General features: G+C 44.9%; 1 protein-coding gene across 1 annotated transcript in view; it reads left to right on the top strand.

Annotated features, from left to right (window-relative positions):
* The first annotated feature begins 1,829 nt into the window (after window positions 1-1,829).
* The window catches only part of Ntm (neurotrimin), a 969,657-nt gene continuing 950,082 nt past the window's right edge, over window positions 1,830-21,404 (top strand). The window contains exon 1 of the mRNA XM_029481303.2: window positions 1,830-2,169. Within this exon, the coding sequence (XP_029337163.1) occupies window positions 2,088-2,169 (82 nt within the window). The 5' untranslated portion in view covers window positions 1,830-2,087. The remainder of the gene's footprint in view (window positions 2,170-21,404) is intronic.

Below are 21,404 nucleotides of genomic sequence, written 5' to 3'. Positions count from 1 at the left end.
TACTTTCTTACTGTTGCTGCATGTGTGGAAACATAGTAAAAATTACTTGAGTGTGTGGCTTTGTGCAGTTCCACTGAGGAGACCCACACATGTTCACGACCCTTCCTTTCCACTCACTGAACACTCTCAGTGACCCTGCTCTTTGTCATCATCCTGGAAAAAAAGTGGGAGGAGGTGAAAGGAATCCTCTTTCTGACCATTCTGCACTGCTGTCGCCTGCTGTCCCAGCTGCCCTGGAGCACTATAATTACACATGTCACCATGCGGAGACTTGTACAAAAGAACCCAAGATAAGATGCTTGCCCTGGAAAGCTCATAACATCAAGGGCATTTGGATGGATATGTGAAGTAGAGACTGAATGGCAAAAGAAAAGAGGGGAAATACCTTTAAATATAATAGCAAGAGGCACTGGATGGGACCTACAGTTCTCTGATTCCACAGGCCAAAGGCCAAGACTCAGAGAGCTAAAGGGACCTTCTTCTGGCCTGGATTTGTGGGAGTTTTGGGACCCAGTGCTCAGGCTCTTGGGCTGCCTACCTCCAGAGGAGGCTCTCAACAAAACCTACTAAGCAAGAAGAATGAGCCTCTAGGATGGGCCCAAAGTGTCAGGACCATTTTGATTTCACCTTTGTGCCCATAAATAGGAACAGGCAGTGAGTGAGTGCTCTAGTCTATAGGAGATCTAGAATATATATGTTAACAATTCTAATGGAATCGCCAGAAAGTATAATTGGCCGTGGCAGTCTGGAGGAAATTCTAAAATACGTGCTGAAATGAATTGGTGAGCATCAGCAAGGGGCTTGGGTTTTCTTTTGTTCAAAATATAGAACTTGTTTCTATATGGAATAGCCAAAATCGAGCTTCCTAGTCCTTAGAATTAGGACTCTGAAAAAAGCTATCTGTCTATCTATCTATCTATCTATCTATCTATCTATCTATCTATCTATCTATCTATCTATCTGCCTGTCTGTCTATCTGTTTGATTTTCTTTCTTAAGCATCATCAAGGAGATAAATGTTCCCAACAGTCTGGGAAATTTAATAACAACACACAAAGCAGTGATCTGATGGTCCTTCAGTGCATCTAACTTAAATCTGTCTCGCTGAAGGTCAAAACACAGCTACTGACTGTATGCTTTTGAGGGAAGGTTGATTGGGGCGATGTAGCAGGAGCCATGCTCCTTCTCGGACAGTGTTCAGTAATCAAATGTGGGCTGTCCTTTCAAATTCTAGATACTTTATCACTTGGCTTAGGATTGTCTAACATGGGTGGCTTTAAAAAATAAGGTGAATGAAAACTGGAAGAGTTCCAGGCTCTCTGAAGGAAGAGTGACAGGAGAGGAAAACAGAAAGTTATTTATTATTTTCAAAGTGACTACAGAGAAAGGTTGAAGAGAAGGAGAGGAGAGATCTGTCACTGAACGATACTTCCCTCACAGGGAAAATAAGAACCAACAAATAGAATTTGACTCATTCTTGCAAGTTTCACAGAGCATGAAAATGCCCCTTTAAAATTTCCTGCAAGCCATGTTGGCTATGGGATTTTTCTACTGCAAAGTGTGTCTAAGTTCAGGGGGCCGGGAAACACCAGGGGAAGGAGATTTTTGGAGGCTCGGGGCTCTGCTGACTGTCAGTTTAAAAAATGAAAGTAATATACAAGGGGCAAAGTGGCATTTATCATTCCATCTCTCCAGGCTCCTGTCTCTTTAATCAGCTTGATTTGCCCAGCAAATGATTCCTGAGTGTGTGTGTGTGTGTGTGTGTGTGTGTGTGTGTGTGCCCCTGCGCGCGCGTGTTGTAGCTCTGTCAATCCTTGGATTAGAACCAATGATTGCAGCTTGTAGGAGGGCTGTCCAGGGCCAGATTGTACAATGTGCCTCAGTGCCAGAGTATGAGTGGAGATAATTACGGAGAAGTCAGACTCTCTCTCGCCCTCGGCTTCCTTGTTGTGTCCTTCAGCAAAACAGTGGATTTAAATCTCCTCGGACTAGCTTGAGAGCAACACAATCTATCAGGAGGAAAAAAGAAAGAGAGACAGAGGAAGAAAAAACCGATCCTGACAAAAAAGAAGAAAAAGAAGAAAAAATATGAAAACCATCCAGGCAAAAATGCACAATTCTATCTCGTGGGCAATCTTCACGGGGCTGGCGGCTCTGTGCCTCTTCCAAGGTAAGACTGGCTTTTCATTTGCCTACAGCAGCCTCGGGAATGGTACCCAGTGCTGCAAGCATTTGCAGGCTCCCCGGGTCGGCTCCGCTGCGCGGTTTGCAGGTGGAAGCGCGAACGTTTTAACCAGCATGGCTGGGACTTCATTCTCCCGACCAGGCTGTGAGAATATTGATTTGATTCTGGCTGCTACCGGAATGGGGGACTGTATGTGCATAAGTAAAACGTGTCTCTGCTGCTCCCCTTGGGTCCGTGGCTGTGCAGTGGCTCCCTAGCTTCATGCACATCCTTCACACTTACACAGCCCAGCACACATGTACGCAGGGGATCGGCGCAGATGGGGAGGGCAGCCGGGTTGCGAATGTGCTGCTTATGCGACTGGGGAGAAATTACAGGAGGAAACTTTAAATATTGGCCAGTGAACTTGCAAAAGGAGCAAAGAGGGTGGAAACGCAGGATGGAAATAGTCGGGTACCTCCTGGAAGGTGCTGGCCAGCGGTCTGGCTTTGGAGAATAAATCCTTTCTCAGGAGCCTGAACAACTGTTAGTTTTGAATCTGTTTGGGGGTGTGTTTGTGGCGGGGCTGGGAAGGGGTGGGCGTTTCGAGCAGATAAAGGGCTGTGTAAGCAGTGGCGGCGGGCTGCGGTGGGCTCCGGAATTCAGGAAAGCCTTTCTAAGTTGAAAGGACAGAGGCACTAAGAGGCGAATGCTAATTTTCGGTCTACTTATTGGCAGCGGCGGCGGCGAAGCCAGGCTGCAGTTGCTGAGGCTGGCTTGCTCTCTGGCCAGGTCTCTACAGTGTTCGCTCTGCTCATTTCAGGTGCATTTGGGAATCTGCTTCCACCTTGAGTCCATTTACTGCACTATTTGGTCCCTAACCTTGTGTCAGTCCTCCCATTGTGACTTCATCCTAGCCATGGAATTAGCTGCTAGGCAGCTTGCCTTCCCTCCATCGTTGGGGGATCTAGGTTACCCCTTCACTATTAAAGATGTTGGAACTCAGAGACTGAGACAAGCCGAGAAACTTTGTCTGACTTGGTCCTGCAAGGTTCTCCAAGGGACTTGGAGCCTGAGGCAGGGAGGAGGGGAGGCAAGGCTCTCCATCCTATGCAGTTGCATTCCCAGAGGAAAGTTCTGTCTGGCAGAGGGAGAAGAGATGACAGTCCCAGGGCTGCCTCCTCTGCTCCCAGTGCACTACAGAGTTCTTATGATCTTGCCGAGAATCCTAAGCTCTGACCCCTTCTGAGTGATGGGCCCTGACCTCTTAAGATCTCTATGAGGTGGACAGAGGGACCAGGCTGGAAAAAGAATCAGATGCAAATGGTGTGCATCTTGGCTGTGGCTTAGCAAGGAAGGGAAGGGAGAAGGGGAAAATTAGCCCATGATATGAAGGTCCAGGGTGGAGGATCATGCAGGAATACCCATGAGACTGCCTGTCACTCTGAACCTCAGGGGCTCAGCCTTTGAGTTTTCCATCTTGTGTCTTGGGTATTGGGATGTAGAGGTACAAGGAGACTAGAGTCATCTTCTCTTGACTCCTCTTACGTAATATGGAGCAGGATCAGTGTCTATGTATGTGTCTATGTGTGTGTGTATATATGAGTGTACTCTGCTTATTCCTGGCACCTTGCATTTCACAAACTGAGTCTACAGCCCTAATACTGCCAGTAGGGAAACTGAGTTCAAGACCAGCCCCCCTCCTGCCCCCAGGGAAATATGTCCTTGCCTTCTGACAGCAGAAATGAAAACTAACTAGGCAAGGCATGGGGTAAGGTGTCAGAGAATAGGGGAGGAAGACCCATGTCTTCAATAACTGTCACCTGTCTTGAGAGCCTCTGTCCTTCTTCTAACATCAACCTGGAGACAACTGCTAAATCCCACCATCAGCAGCCCCATTGGCTATATGCCAGGAGCCCCAGGGCCAAACAGAATTTACATATAAATTAGCATAACTTTTCATTAGAAATAAATGCAGAGAAGCATAATATTTGCTTGTACTTCAAATAGCCCCAAATAGAGAAGTAGAAAGAAACCAATTTCCCCAGGTAAAGTATGATTTTTGTAGTCTTGCTCACATCCTGGGGGCGGAGGAGGGACGGGGAGAGGCATATCTCAGATCTGGTCCCCTTCTACGAAATTCTGAATTTCCCAAGGAGAATGATAGCTTTATTTGTGCTGGCTGCAACCAGGGACTTCTAAATAGGCTTCCGAGGCTGCTCAATTTTAAGACAGTGTGACCCCTAGAGACCCCATACCACATGCCAGTGGGACATGGCAAAGGTGATGTCTGTTTTACTTTCAGGGAAGGAAGCAGAGGCTGCCAGCTATCTCTTATCAAACTTACAGAATTACTGAGGCAGCCCAGGTCTTGCCTGCAATAATCCACCCCTATTGCATTGACCCAGCGGGACTAGTTAGAATGCAGCGCACATTCCAAGGCAATTTTTTCTCCTCCTCTGTTTTTGTTTTAAGCTGACTCTTCCCACGGCTGCTACTTCTGGGTTTCTTGCCTCTTGGAAAGGTGTATGGCTCTAGTGGCAGGTTAGGGACACCCTCCTTGATCCATTTCCTTTCCCCCAACCCAGTAGCAACAGAGATGCAGTTTAGGGAGTGGGGGTGGTTAGGGGATTCAAAATGATTCCTGTGACAGGTCTGGGAAGCAGGGGAGGCATTGATTAACTCCCTGGGGTCTGCCCTGAGAAGCACCAGGGTAGGTTAACTAGAGGAGGCTCTTTCTGGAGACTGGAGAGGGAGCAGGGTTGGGCACTTTCCTTCCCAGCACACTGCCCACCTTCTGCCAGCAGAGGTTCTGAAAGCCAATGGCTGGGTGCACTGCAGATTTTCTCTTTCTAGAAACCAAGCATCCCTCTTTTCGGGGATCATGGCTCCACCCAACACCTTTCCATTCGTGAGGTTATTTTCTTTCCCAACCCTCCCAATTCTCCTCCTCTCAGATCCCACATCAAGGCACCTCCTTGTTGGAAATTCAGAATTGATGGGAGAAGAGAGGCTCACTCCCCACTGTCCTTAGCTTGCAGTTGGGGTCACGGGGCACCATGCAAATCACCTAACTTCCTTGTGTGCACTCACAGTAAGCATGTGGCTTGCCTCAGCATCCAAGCTGGGTAGTTCTGAGATGGGAAGAAGGTGGATGAGACCAAATAGCCCTCATGGGCAACATGTAATAATCAATTCCAGGTGATGGGAGCTAGGGCCTGCTGAGGGAATTGTGCATACTTGGAAACGTGACCAGAAGTGTATGGACAAGAGGAGAGCCCCTCACAAAGGATCATGGCTGCAGTGCTTGGAGCTGCCTACATGGGGTTCATCGTGATCTAAGGTGTAGAATGCTATCGAGACAGTTCCCATCCACTCTTCCTGCTAGAGCCTGCACTACACAAAGTGCTGATCCTCTGAGCTCAGGAATGTCAGGCAGCCAAGCATCATCAGGCAGGAGCAACAGGCCTTGTAGATGAACGAAAGACACTCTTGGAACTGCAGCTTACTGTTTCAGAGTTAGCAGGTGCAACCTGGTTCTGCGACTGACTATTTTTCCCTTAAAGTAAACTAGAAATATAAGCATCCCTTTCGTCAGTCATGATGCTAATGACTTGTGCCCTGGCTTCTCTTCTTTTGGAGAAAGTTTCCCCTTCAGCACAGATTCCTGTGAAGTGGTCCAAGAAAGTCACTTTAGAGTACATATCTGAATTGGGCATGGTCATCTAAGCCTTTAATCTTAGCACGAGGGAGGCAGAGGCAGGTGGCTCTCTGTGAGTTCGAGGCCTGCCTGGTCTATAAAGAGAGTTCCAGGACAGCCAGGGCTACACAGAGAAACCCTGTCTTAGGAAAGAAAAAAAAAAAGCAGCAATAACAACAACAACAACAACAGCAGCAGCAACAGCAAAACTTTCTAGGCTCCTGGAAAAGGAGGGAAATGCCAATTCAGATTTCTTTCTAGTAATTCCCTGGGATCTCTTTGCCCATACATACATATCTGCAGAATTAGGGGACAATGACTAATATTGTCTCTGGCTGAGTGTCATAGATGGGCCAGGCAAACTAGGTTATCTCATGGACTGACTAGGTTATCTCATGGACTGAAATGAGTATACAATATCCCAAGAAGCTACAGAACTTGTGAGTCTGCACTGCCTGTATGATTCTGTCACATCCAGGAAGCATGCCCTAGAAAGATTTGTAATATTCTTGATGACCCCTCCTGGTAAAAACACCCTCTGGACAAGACTGGCAAGTCTGGGATTTGACTCTCTGCCAAGCATTTTGTTGTTGTTGAGAGTCCTTGGCCTCCTGCTCACAAACCAGTGACATCAGAGGCCTTACATACTTCAAATACCTCAACTCCAGGTGTCAAGCCATCTCTAGGGACCTGAGTCCAGCTCAGTTGGGAACCTGAGCATCTCTGGGCTCAATTCTTTTCTGTGTTCTCTAGAGGGAAAATAAATGTTTCCCTCCAAGAGCCTGTCTCCCCACCTGCCTGACAGGCCAGGGAGTGACTCCCCTGGGTGTTGTAAGGACTCATTAATGCTTGTAACACTCCAAACATGTGGTGCTAAGTGGAACTCCATGCTGAGACCGGTTGCATTTATGCAGTTTCCTTCCTTTCTGCTCTATTGGCTTGTTACATGTTTACTTTATGTCTATAGTCATTTGAAATTCAATAAAAACAAATTAAACATAAAAATTGAAACATGCGAACATAAGGTAGCTGGTGGCTGCAGGTTGGGTAGACACTGTCTTATGAGTCTCCCCAGACTGTCTTCTATCCTGTGGGGTTCTTCCACTGCAGTGGAGGATGTTCTGGGGAGGAGGCATGGTCTGTAGAAGAAACACACAGGGATCCTGTCTCCATCCATTTGTGAAAGGGGGCTTGACCTGGGGCTGTGATCTAGCACTATGAGGAGCAGAGGGGAGGAGTCACGAGAAGAACTAAAGTTGGAGCTCAGAGCTTTGGGTATCCAGGAGGCACTACTCTGCTCTGAGTTAGAGCCCCTGCATTGACTGGGTTTGGTCAGTTGTCTATGGAAATTGCATTTCCTCTCCTTGCGCTTTCTTCACTTATGCTGTCTTCAGGATTACATCTGCTCTTACTCTCCTGCCATATATGTGAGTTCAACCGTGCTCCTCCCATCCTCTCCAGCTGTTTCCCTCTCTCTTCCAGCTCTCTTCTCTCTCTTCTACATGCTTGCCATTTCCTTCTTCCTTTAGTGCCCCTTCCCGTCTTTGGGAGCGGTAATTGATCAGTTGACAGATCTAGGTCAAGCTGGCCAGGGTTTCTCTGCTTCCTGCAGGCTTGCCTAGAAGGAGGGGGGAGGCTATCTTCCCAGCACACTAGAGCCCAGACCATGGAGCAAAGCCATGGAGCAGTAGGGCAGATGAACGGTGGTAAGTCCAACCTATCCCCAGGTGAAGTGTCTGAGATGCAGTTGACTACCTGCCTTCAGTTGTTCAGTTCCTCTGACACTCTGGTTTCATACCCAGGCTCTCTTGCCTGCTTCCCATTTTGATCTTTCTCATCTGCATTTACACTTGCCTTGTTCCTGATTTTCCCAGCCTCCCCCCCCCCACCTCTCCTTCTCTCCTTCTGAAATCACAGCAGGTGATCACAGAATATCCCTTATGTAAGTCATATTAAAGGTATGGCCTTTTGTTTATTTGCGAGAGGGAAAACAGAAGCCCTGCCAGAAGAGCTCTGTAAGACATTTGCAAACTGCAAAACAAACCAACAAAGACTCGAATTTTCATCCCTGAGAAAAGAGGATTTCAAGGGAGTCTGTCAAGCTAAGAATCAAATATTGGAAAACATATTCTTCACTCCTGCTACTGAGAACATCTTAGGTTACTAAGCTTGATTTTTTTTTTCCTGTCTCCTTTTATTTTTAGCTTCTGTGAGAACATTAGCCTTTGCCATAAAAAAGACTGATCAAAAGACCAGCCTTTTTTGACTTTACTTATTTATTCTGAGAAGTGGTACCATACTCTCAGCCCTTTGGTTCATTCATTGGTTCAATCATCAGGAAGTGTTTGTTGAGCACCTACTATGCTTGATGATGAACCGAAGGAGCTAGGGCTCTACCAGTGAACAAATCAAGTGGGAGTGAGACCAGAGACCTAACACAATTCTGTCTTTTCTTGAAGCAGCACCCTTGAAGCAAGTGACTGTGTGCAGGGTAAGGCCTCCTGTGCAAATGATGGCAGCATAGCATGAAAGTATCCATCCTTTAGTCTTTATCTGAAGAAGCCCCTATGCACACCATGGCTCCATATTCTTTTAGATCAGAGATAAATGCTACCTTTGTTAGTGATGTTCTTGCCAATAAGGTGTTTCTGGAAGTCTTGTATATCTTCATGATAAGCAGCACGATGAAGCTGGAAGCAGATGAGAGTCAACTAGTCATGTGACTACTGGTTTTCTTCGTTGAGGAATTGATGATTCTCAACACCACTGCCATCTAGTGCAGCCAGACTCCCTCCTTTATGCCCTGGTATCTTCACAGAACAAGAGGGTCCACGATGGTAAAGAGAGAATGCTTGTGATAAGGCCAGGGGTTACTTGCCTCAGACAGACTATTTCTTTGGCTTCTGTACAGGATGCACATTTGTTTCCCTTTAAGAACTTACTTGTTGGGGCTGGAGAGATGGCTCAGTGGTTAAGAGCACCAACTGCTCTTCCGAAGGTCCTGAGTTCAAATCCCAGCAACCACATGGTGGCTCACAACCATCTGTAATGAGATCGGATGCCCTCTTCTGGTGCATCTGAAGACAGCTACAGTGTACTTAGATATAATAATAAATAAATCTTAAAAAAAAAAAGATGAACTTACTTGTTACATTGTCAACCTCCCTTATTTTAGGTTTCCAAAATAATCCAAATGCTTCACTTGCTGAAGACATTTATTTGTTCTCTTCTGCTACTCTATACTATAACATAGTAAGTTGCCTGGCATGGTTGTTCTATATACCGATGGTCTCTTAATCGTCTGCTTGGATTTCCAGCTCTGTATGTCCAGAGGAAGGGTGAGCTTCTCCTGTGCTCAGTCCTGGCCCCACTCTGCTGCCTGTGTATAGTAGGATTGAGGACTTTTCTCCCCTGTGTTCCCACCAGTTCCATGGCACGGGTGATTATTGGAGTGGGATAAGACTTTTTCCGGGCTCGTATTTCTTTTAAGTCCAGTACCCTAGAGCAACTCTTCTCCCGTCTCAGAAGCCTCAAAGACCTTCAGCAGATAGGAGCTAAGACAAGTCCTCAGTCCATGTCTGCTTTCACTATCTGCCCACTCTAGGCTAGTCATTCCAAACCATGAACTACCCAGAATGCTTTATGTCAATGCCAACATCCAGACCCTGTCCCAAACCAGGTGGATCAGAATCTCCCTGAGATCTCATCCAACACCGACATTTTAATGCCTGCCCCCCACCCCCAGGAAGTTTTAATTTAGAGCATGGCTAAAATCCACACCTAAAAAGCCATCTCAAAATAGCTCTTGAAGCAGCTCTGCACCCCTGGGTTAGACACACCCTGAGATGGACTCCGATCTTTGCGATTTAAAATAAAGAAGCTGGACCAAAGTATTTTAAAGTGTCACTCTGCATCTCAGCATCCTGCAAATAGTCTTTTTGGGTATAGTTATTGATAGGTAGTGGTGCTAGAAGAAGATGCCCACAACTACTTCCTGCCTGGGAATATAAACCGTCACACATGGGTGAGCACAGTCAGAGCTTGCAGGTGCTGTGCACGCTCATGCTAACTCTACCTACAGTGTCAGGTGTCAGACAGTATCTGTCAATACAAGCATGCCTTTGTGTACCTGTAAAGCATCCTCAGTGTGCAGTGAAAAGATTAACCAGTGAAAGCATTGCAGGCAGAGGGAATAAAGAATTATAGTAACTCCTAATTGACCCATCTCCAAGATTTCTTGCAAGAAAACTTCAGGAAGCCTTTGAGTGAAGGTCAAGAAGGAATGTGTTGAAGATGGACTTGGAAGGTGTTAAGCACCAGTTAGTCACAGATGAAACTCCTTCAAAGGCAAGGATGGAGCTGAACTCCTTCTACAAACTTTGTTTTCCTTCCCAAGAAATCAGTCAGCGATCCCGTGGTGCTGTCTCCTTCCTGGAGTCAAGGGAGACTCATCCCCAGCAAATAAACAGCAGTCATGGGGCTTCATTTGTTAGAATGCTGAGATGTTGGCTTTGATTTCTATGCCAGGTCAGTTTCTGCCCGCCGCGCACAGGAGCAAGAGCTTGTTTGTTTTCTGATGGAGTCAGCAGATCTGCGAGGCGCATGGGTTACAGAACGACTGTGCAGATTGGAGCCAAGCTTAGTCACTGGGTAACCCACACAACCATCTGGTGCCCCAAAGAATTCACCCTGCTGTGTCAGACAACCCTAGAATCACAACTAGCTCAAGCCTAGGGGGACTTCCAATATGATTTATTCAACCCTTCCCTTTGAGCTCTGACACCTCCTCAACGCAGCTGCTGGGGGTTCCCAGCGTCTGTTACCAATAATGCAAAATGAGAAAATTTCTTCTGATCATCTACTGGTTTAAATGTTGAATTTCAGGGGAGATGTGAAGAAAAGTTTGCAGTAGAGGGAAGCTCGACCTTTTGGAACTTACTTGTCCTTGGCCTCGTTTGGGGCCAACCCTAGCTTGACCACCTCTTTATGTTAAGAGCTACAGCATTTGAATCAACCTCTATTTTTGTGCCCTCGTGGTCCTGGGGAAGGAACCAAGACCAAAGCACACCAGGAAAGGCCTCTACCCATGAGCTCCATTCCCAGCTCCTGAATCCTCCTCCTCCTCTGTATGTCTCAATTGCTTATTCAATAGAATGAAAGAATTACTGGATTTCCTTTGTAAGGTTGTTAAATGGATTAAATAAATAAGTTAATACTGAAAAGATGCCTACTATTATGGTCATCTTAATCCACCACCCACAGAACTGATCTGATTTATTTCTATTCTAGGAATGTTTTCTTAGATATTTGAATGCCTAATTCCCTGCCCATTGTCTTTCCATGAGGTTCCATATGTCATGATTTCTTTGTCACATAGCCTTCCATGGAAGAGACCACGACTCCTCCTCTGTGATTCTTCTCTACACTTTCTTCTTTTCCTCAGTGGTGCAGATGGCTCAACCCAGGTCTTACACTTGTCGGGCAGCAGGCTTGCACCAAACCACAGTGCCAGTGTGGTTACCCATGAGCTTCTGTAGATATTCTTCTCCCACCATGTCTGAGGCTGTGATAACACCTCACTCCAATCCAAGCAGAATGGAACCTCTGTACCTTCACAAGGAATAGAAGACCTAAGGGTGTAGCTTCAGCTTTTCTCTCTTATCCCTAATATTTCACAGCTCACATTTACAGGCTCTGAGTTCCCTATGGTTCTCTTAGGCTCATGTGGATACTGCCCTCTGCTTGTGCCCAGGCCCTACCTTCCCTGGACAACTTCAAAATACTTTTTGTAATTCAAGATGAATTTGGCACCAAGCTATATCTTTCAACAGTCTTGTTTTTATCAGTAGCTCTATTACACTTGTATTCAATCTTATTTTTAACATCCATAGCATGTTAGTGTAGGTATTCAATTGCATGTGCCTTTCCTTCAGGCTATGAGCAGCAGGAGGGTATGGGGTGCCTTATTTTCCTAGCATCCTTAGCACAGAGGCTGGGTCAAAAGTGACATTTTATGTTATTGACAGAAGAAAAGAAAATGAGAAAAAGGAAAGGAAGAAAAGAGGCCTTGACATCCTCTAGTATTCTAACTGCCATATAATATTCTTAATTTAGCCTATAGTGAGGTGTTATTTCTATCTTCCTGATGCTACATCTGTGTTTTGTGTTTTCACTGTGTATGCAAATTCCTGACTCCAAACCGTACCCTTCATAAGGTCATCTTGCTAGCTTTGTCTGTTGCTATTCCTGACAAGTCTTTTTGGACAATGTCTCATCCCATATAGCTTCTCCCAGTGGCTGTCACACTGTATTGTGTCCACACTTCTCTCTAATCAGTTCGATCATTGTCTTTATAGATTCTGTCTCTTATCAATCATAAGTCATGAATTATGAGTAACTACGTAACTATCTTTACAGAACTCATTGTTTCAGGCTGGAATTACTGAAGATCAGAAACAAGTTCTTCTAGTGGCAAATAGGTCAGTGAGGGAGTTGTGGCACAGAATCAATGCTCTCCACCTGAATCTCCACCCACAGCAGAAGGGGCAGCAGGGACTAGAAGAGGTAGAGGGGAAAAAAGAAAAGAAAAGAGCAAAGGGGTATAAAGACATATTCAGATGGAGAAGAAGAAATGGGGGGGGGATTCCTTTCTGCCTCCTTAAACCTTGACTCTCTCCTCCTTTCCCCAAAGCATTCAACGAGGGTGTCTGGTTTCCGTCCTGTAAAACCAAGGAGCAACTTGGTCCAGACACAGACAAGGGCTGATGGCTGTCATAGTATGGTTACTACAGCTATTATAAAACACCATCACCAAAAGCAATCTCAGACGCAAAGCGGTTGGTTTATAGGTTATAGACCAGCATTAGTGGAAGCCAAGGAAGAGATTCAAGACAATAACCAAGAGACAGTGACTGAAGCAGAGGGGAAATGCTGCTTACAGGCCCGCCCCTCATGGCTTGCTCCTCCTGATTTCTGACCACGATGGACAGAAATGTTCACCATGATGATCACCTGTCCAGTGCTAGCTGGTTCCTCATGAGTCATCAATCAAGAGACTGTATTATAGACTTGCTTGCAGGCCCATGTGATGGAGGCAAGTCATCAATTGAGATTTCCTCTTCCCAGATGTGTCTAAGCTTGGGGAAAGTTGACAAAACCAACCAGCACAATGGCTCTTTCCTTCATGCATAAGCATCCATAGATGGGCAAATCATGTTGCTAGTACTGGAAAGAAGTAAGAATTCACTGTTTATTGCGGTTTTCCCTCCTTTTCCCTGAAGACATTTTGACCAAAGGATTTAAATGGTTTCCCATCATTGCTCATTGGTTTTGTGCTCTTGAAATCTTGTCCAGAACCAAAAAATTTAATCATCAAACCTCAAACTTTTTTTTTTCAGATTCTTAGAGTTCTAGGACATCTTGGCACTTCATTTTACTGTCTGCTTCCCAAACTATTCTCATTTGAATAATGGTCCCCAAATTCCTACCCAGCAGTCCTAGAGCTCTCCAGTGACCAGTCCCTCTCTTCCTGAGTTGCAGACCCCATTCTAGCTGAAGCAGATGTTCAGGTCTGACTTCTGCTCTCCATGCACTGGTCAGTGAAGGCATGGCCAGCCATCTCTGTGTAGAAGGAATAACAAATGCCTTATTATAGATGTTCAGTGAAAATAACTGATGTTAACCTTCTTTCACAGCTGATAAACTCTGTGAGGAGATACTTCATTATTTTAGCAGGCACTTTGATACATGCTCAGTATCTATTCCATTCTTTCTCCACAAATGATGCTCTTAAATTTTTACAGGGCAGTAGTGTGCCTATTTAAAATATTTCCCCTCCCTGATTCTCTTGTAGCTGACTTTGAGGATAGACAGCTATTCCTTTACCTAGCATTATGTTCTAAGGGCTTGCAATGCAGTCAGACCAATAGAATGCAAGCACAAATGACTAGAGGAGGCATCATGGATTGTATCCAGGTGACCCAAGCTTTCTGATGCTTGTTATGTCCTTTTTTAGCACTGCTTAGAGGCCCAGCAAACAGACTGCCAACAGGAAGAATAGCCACACTCATCAAGGATAGAAGGAAGGAATCTCTACGTCTAACCATATGGCTTGTTGCATTATTAAATGAAATCCACATGTATTAGAGATTGGTTTTTAAAGGCAGTAAATAAGGAATCTTTTACTTGCAGCTGAATACATCCCTGATAGAAAGCCACTACCTCTGCCTTTTAGAACTTCCAGACCACTAGTGGGACATTGATGCACTTTCTGAAAGATGGCATCCCCACTCCATGGCCTCTGTTCTTCCCTATAACTGCCACACTGCATAGCATGTACTCCTTTCTCTAATCACTCCGATCCATATCTTCTGAACAAGTCCCAACTGATAACAGTCAGCTTCGAAGAGGCCATCACCACAGAAGGTGTTTCCTGGTGTGATCTGATCTGTAGGGCACTAATATCCACGCTCACGTGATCTTCCTGTAACTTCCTTTTTTTTAATTCTTTTTTTTTTCTTTATTTCACTTTCTTTTGGAGACACATAACACCATTGTCTCACACAAAGGCTGTCCCTAATCCTCTCCTAGTGAGCACTGTCCCAACAAGCAAGAGTCTCAACTATATATGCAAGGCCTACTCTGTGCTTCCTGATGGCTAACTTCTTTATTAAGTGAAGTTCTCCTGTAGTTTGCATCTCACATTTAACTCTGTTGTGATGGTTTTCAATCCTGATGAATTTTGTATCATCTGGAAATGATACAAACATGCCGGCCCCACATCTTCTAGATCTATGATTTAAATAGTCATACAGTACAGCTGATGGTATGGCTACATTCTTCCTTAGACTTATCCTACATCCATTATAGTAATGTTTATTTAGAACCTACTGTGTTTTAGGCAAACAACAGGCAGGCATATACTTCTTATACTCAATGAACAGATAATGTGCTGTAATGTGGGTGGATCAGGGACAAAGGCCAGTAAGGTTTACTATAGTAGCACTCAGGAGATTTGGGAGGAAGCAGTGTAGACGCTGAGAGGAAAAAATGAGTAAAGTCAGCTGGGTGAGAAGACAGGAGTTTACACGTGTAGGAAGCTGCAACTTTCAGTCTAAAGGCAAGTCAGCATGATAGGGGTGCATGATCTGACATCATCTCTGCAAGGTGTGAAGGGACAGGTAGGAAAAGGATGAGGTGGTGTGGTGGAAAGATGGCCACTGGTAGAGAAGCAGGCAGGGGTTAGAATATAAATGGTTCTTTCTTGGTGTTTTTGTTTGTTCGTGTGTGTGTGTGTGTGTGTGTGTATGAGAGAGAGAGAGAGAGAGAGAGAGAGAGAGAGAGAGAGAGAGAGAGAGAGAGAGAGAGAGAGAGAGAGAGAGGCTCTCATATAGCCCAGGCTAGCCTCTAAGCCATAATACTGCCCCCACCTTGAATGGCTCTCACAAAAGACTTGTTGCTAGGGAAAAAGTTCATTCGGAAGACTGTATACTAGCCAGTAACACAACTGGATTTTAAAAAGCAGTACTTGGAGTTATTGAGAACATTACAATGACACCCTAATTACTGTATGATTAGAGGACTGGAAGGGAACAAGCTTAGAGAAAAGGCCACTTCCTAAGGGATGTCGCCAATTAGGCAGGAGGCCATGGGTGTAAGAAGTACAGGGATGGAGAGCCCCAGAAAGAGACCTGGTGAAACCTGGCAAGCTGGCAGTGCAGCCAAGGGTCCCGGTGATTCAGCCAGAGAGGTGGGCAGCTGTTTCCTGACTGAATGGCTCAGACATGGGCTTGGGAAGGTGACTCTGGTATGATAGTGTTGCTTCCAAGGAGCTTTGCTGATGTTCAGAGACTTTGGAGATGTACTCAGGCTTGAACAAAGACCATCTTCAACTTGTGTACAGGGAACTACCTGGGAGAGAGTTGAGAATGGACAGAAATGAAGACAGCACAGACCTGCAGAGTGTAGAAGAGCTCTGATAATGATGATTGGCGAGGGAAAGAGTAAACAGGCACGCAGAGGGAAGATCAGAAAAGCAAGATATCATGTCAATGTACAAAGTATGTAAGCTATGTAGGACTATTAGCCATGCCAGTTGATCTTAAATGATCAAGAATCATCTCATGTAGTCCTAAGAATGTCCTCTATTGAGAACTAGAGTGATGGTTCTGTAGTGATGAACACATGCTACTCTAAGAGGGCCTAAGTTCAGTTCTAAGAACCCCTATTAGGTGGCCCATAGCTTCCTGTAACTCCAGTACCAGAGGACCTGATGCCTTCCTCCTGCCTTCATGGACACCTGCATATACTCCCATGGAGATACACTCACATACATAATTTAAAAAATATTATCAAATATATTCTATTCCCCTTAGGGAGAACAGGTCTCTGGGAGGAGCCACAGAGTGTGAGTTAGAAGTAAAGTTGAAACATGTGGTAATGACTTTTAATTGGGTTAAAGAGGGAAGTTGAAGATGAGGAGGAGGAGGAAGAGGAAATGGAAAGAAGGATCAGAAGAGAGGCAACAGTTTGATGGTGAGAAAGTTTTGCCTCAATGCAGGGGACAAAGGCCCATAAAAGGCGACACGAGGAGTCAGGAGATGCCTGGCTTAGTAAGTCCCTTGGGAATATAAGTATGTAGGAAAGGGGCAGGTCCTGAGCACAGGCAAAGAATGAGTCTCGAAAGACCAATTCTACTCCTATTTAAACTAAAGAAGGAGTAGCGTATTTGAAAATATCCATTATGATTGGATTCAGCTCTTGTTCAATAAAAGCAGCTTAAATAAGATATAAGGTTATCCTTCTGACTATAAAAATATTCTGCCTGTCTATTTCAAAGCTGCTGTGATATTCCTGAACATCAGGGCTGCAGGCCTTTCTGTCACTTGGATCTTTTGTGTATGAATTTGACTCCCAGGCGAAAAAAAAATGGCAGCATGCATGCAGCAGGCATTGGAGTGAAGAACAATATACAGAAAGGGGGGCAGAAGGCATGGCTTCCTGTTCCCCCAGAAACCCTCTCACAACACTCCTCCCACAACATAGATTACCCACACACACATACACACACCTACCTTGGTCCAGAATGTAGCCCCATTGTATTCTCTAGATATAAAGGGGCACAGGAAACACATTGTTCTCTTAGGATCACCACCCATGCAGACATATTAAATCAAGACCAGCACGGAAGAAGGGGATGCTAATAACTGGCCCCTTCTTGTGCTGAATGAAGGTCTGGGCTCTCATTAATGAAGATGGAAATGGCTCTTAGGCACACGAGGTGCACATAGGCTCAAAGCACTGCTGCCTTCATGGTGACATGTGCATCCATCATTGCTAAGGACACACACGAAAATCACCAAGTGGTACTACTTCTCAATATTCAGGAGATCTGTTATCAAAAATAAGTAAATGAATGGGTCTAAAGAATAGCCAAGAATGGCCCAGTGTCACTTTATACACACTGGGTCACAGAGAAGCCAATTGCTGGCAAAGACATGGGGAAGGACGGGGCAGATAGACAGGATGCCATCTACCTGCTCCTGAGAATGAAAAGACAGTAGTGTCACTGTGGAAACTGCAGGCTCGTCCCTCAAAGGGTTAAGCCCAGAATTTCTTTTATGATCCATCGATCCCACTCTTGGATACATGCCCAAAAGTACAGAAAACAGAGACTCAACCTGTTTGTCCCTGAGTATTAGTAATAAAGAAATATCTGGAACAGCTGAAAAATAGAAACAACCCAAGTGTCCATCAGTCGTTGAGCAGATGACCTTCCTTACCGACACAGTACAGAGTATTACTCGGCCTTCGAAAAGACATTCTGACACATGCGGCAACATAGATGTATTTTCTATTCAATGAGGAATCCTACGCACAGAAGGAACCTTCTGTGAGAATCTGCCTACATGAAGTATCTAGAATAAGGAAATCCATGGGAATTATGAGGAACCAAGGGAAGATGAGGGGTAGGAAGTTTCTGTTGGGCACAAGATGCTGTTTGAGATGTTGGAAAATTCTGAAAGTAATAACTATGGAAGACTGGAAACATACCCAGTGAAGACATTGAGTTACACACCGAAGAGCTGTGAAATGGTAAATGATGGAATAAATATATCTTTTACTGCCATGATGAGACCTGGGAAGAAAAAGAGATAACCAACCGCCTGGACCCAGTGTGGATACAGGTGAGCTTTCAACTGTTGTTGGAGTGAGCCACCACTTAGTGGGTCTTATTTCTTCTGAACACAATGCATGGTAGACAGTGTGTTTGCATGTTTATACACAAGCCCACATGTATGCCTCGATATGTACCGACAGGTCATTAAGTAAAACAAAAAGGTCTGGCTTGTGTGACAGGGAGCTGACAAGTGAACCTGAAAGACCTCATGAACTGTCAATCACCCTCTATCATGCCATTCTCTTTGGAATTTTCAACTCTAATATGATCTACGCCACCTTCAGCTCCACCTCCTTTTCTAATTCTGGTCCTGTCACTTAGGACCATCGCCTAACATGTACAGAACTCAGTGCCTACTCCTTCCTTTCATTAAGTCTCTCATGAATTGCAAAACTCTTTCCCGGTAAAGTTTAGGTAGCACACCTATGTAAGAAATATTTAATGATTTAGGAGGCAAACAAATGCTTCTCCTCTTTCAGTCACTAATTCTTACTTTAGGCATTGAGATGGTTTCCTCCAGACCTTTCTTTTCTCATCTGTAAAATGGGGGTGTTTACAGTTTTCTTGGGCTATAGTTTCACTTGATCTAAATAACATTTATGAAACCTTTTGCATTTTTGTACTTTTTTGTACAAGCTGGAAAATGCAAGGCACAAAGCGAGACTTAGTGAGTAGGTAGGATAGGTATTGGTGAGTCCTCAGCCTCTAGAGTTGTCCGTGGCTCCCTCCTTTTGAGGACAAAGAGTCCTCCCCTAAGTTTCCCAGCCTCTGTCTCCTGCTCTCTCCAGGGTTCATGTCTTCACTAGTTCCTCAGCTTTCTGAGCCTTGAACTGATACGGCCACAGGTCAGGGACTCAGTACATTGCTATTTTTGGTGAGGAATGTTCCACCTGGAGGGCTGACAGGGAAGAGTTTTTAAAAAGCAGGAAAACAATTAAATGATAGAAAGGAGCTAAACAGATGGCTCAGAAGTTAAGAATGCTTGATTTCATTCTAGCACCTACATTTGGTGGTTTACAGCTTCTTTTAACTCCAGGAGCTCCAATCCCCTTTTGTAGCATCCGTGGGTACCTGCGTACATGTGCACATACCCATACAGAGACACACCAAGTGTACGCATACACGAATAACAACATTTTTAAAAGGATGAAGAGAACAAAAATGACCCTAAACAACTGTAGCATCGTCTACACATGGGGTCTTCACGGGGATCCTGATTTCTCACCTGCTTCAAGAGGGGTCAGTGATGATACCATCTGAATGCAGACCCTTGAGCCTTGTTTCCAAGGCAGAAAGCATAGACCAAACCCTCAGAGTCTGTGTTGCAGGAAGCCCTGCAAGTGACTCTCACTAGAATGTTGAGAACTGTTGACTGACAAGAACTGTGAAATTCAGCTGTGAGAAGGACTTTTTGGAAAGACTGCTCCCTGGTCAGGGTGTTGAGAGTTAGGAGCAAGTAGAAGGCATAGTCCCTGCTTCTGCACATTGTGGCCATAGCAAAATAACTGAGACTAGGTACTTAAAAGACAAAGACAAAACAATAAAAATCAACAAACAAAGGCTGTTTATTTATCTCATATCATGGAGGATGAAAGCGAGGATTAGGTGGCGCTGTTCAGTGGATTCACTCTGGACAAGTATGTAAGAGGCTTGACTACGAGATGAGCCAATGCATTCCGATGGACAGATGACACTCATGTTCTTATTGTGAGAGTCTTAGAAAGACCAACACAACACTCTCTGTGAGTAAGTTTGGGCAAAGGACTGAAAGATGTCCCACTAGGTAACTTCTATGTGTGCCCCGTAAGAGGAACCAAGCTTCCTGCATGTGACCCTTTAGGCAACACACCAAACAGTTTACAAACCATAGCAGGGGGAGTTCAATTTCCTTCAAATATATCTACCATTGGAAAAAGCCGCTAAATATTAGAACAAAGGAAGCCGCTAGCATTGCTAGATTTAACAAAAACAAACCCAGGGTGCTGATCAATTTAAATTCCAGATAAGAATTATACCAGCTGGGCAGTGGTTACACATACACACCTTTAGTCCCAGCACTTGAGAGGCAGAGGCAGGCAGATCTCCGAGTTTGAAGCTAGCTTGGTCTATGTAGTGAGTTTTAGGATAGCCAGAGCTACACAGAGAAACTGTGTCTCAAAAAATTATGAAAAGTATTTAAGTTTTAAATTTTAAATTTAAATTAGACATCTTGGATTTTTTTTTTTGAAAGGAGGCTTATCTTTGATGTATAAACAGTATCCCTTTTGGAATCTAACAGTAGAAATGAGTTTTAGCAATTAATGTATTCATGTTAAATGAGGATTTGTAAGACTTGGAAGGAAAGGGATGTTATTTGCTATAATTTCCTATTCATTGTGTTATTTGTAATATCTATATTTGGAAAGGCAGAGAGCAAGAGCCAGAGAGAGGACTACACTGTTAATCAGAAAGGTTCCCCCCCCCCCCTTTCCTCAGTTCGAATGACAGAAGAGCTAATAAGCCCTAAGACTGATGCCAGGACTCCTCAACAGAAAGATGAAGCACCCTTCCTGGGTGATGGAGCTCAGTTCCTGGACCTGGTACCTGGGCAGGTTTCACATAGCCCACAATGTACTTAGCCATGGTGACGGGCTGGTAGGGGAGTTTCTGTAGCTAACAGCTGCATCCTGGCAGGAGGATGTGAACGATGAGCTTTTTAAAAGGAATTAGCCAAAGCTGAGAGTACTGGCCCAGCTTCAGGGAAGTGGAGAGTGTGAGGCAGGAGAAACTTCCGGGTTTGATTCGCCAGTGGTGCCAGGTCTCCTGTGAGCCTCCGTACTTCTCATTGTCCTTGCCAGACTTCCAGCCTTGATGTGCTCTCCTGCCCAGGCTTCCAGAGTCCCATGGATAACGTGTAAAATTATTCCCTTTCTTCCCCACTTCCTGATCCGCTTGTGCGTATGTAAATGACTGGAAAAGCAGTTTGGGGCTTATTTCTGAAGCTTAAGAGCTTCGTGAGAAGCCTATTATTGAAAAATCAGAAACTGAAAAGCAACTTCTTAGACAATGAATTAGCAGCTCAGTGGCGGTGTGTAATGCTGAGTGCGCTGTAACTGGCTGCATTACAAGTAGGATCTCCCCTGGGTTTCAGTAATCAAACACGTGGCAACAGGTTGTCTGTTTCAACAGAGAGTGAGTAATCAAAGGAGATTTGCAGTTAATCCAAATATAACAGAGAAGCATCCCAGGGAAGCCCCGGAAACGGGGAAGCCAGCAGGAGGGAGAGGGGTACACCAAGGCGCCCTGATTTGGAGTTCCACCCCGTGCGAGAGCTTGGGAGCAAAAGGTTGATCCGTCCGCACACCTGAATAATCAGCCACCCAA

The sequence above is a fragment of the Mus caroli genome, unplaced genomic scaffold (genome assembly GCF_978045245.1).
Source record: "Mus caroli unplaced genomic scaffold, Mus_caroli_1 scaffold_11, whole genome shotgun sequence".
Lineage (NCBI taxonomy): Eukaryota > Metazoa > Chordata > Mammalia > Rodentia > Muridae > Mus > Mus caroli.
Note: the sequence above shows the minus strand (reverse complement) of the source record. Positions and strands in the feature narration are given on the sequence as shown.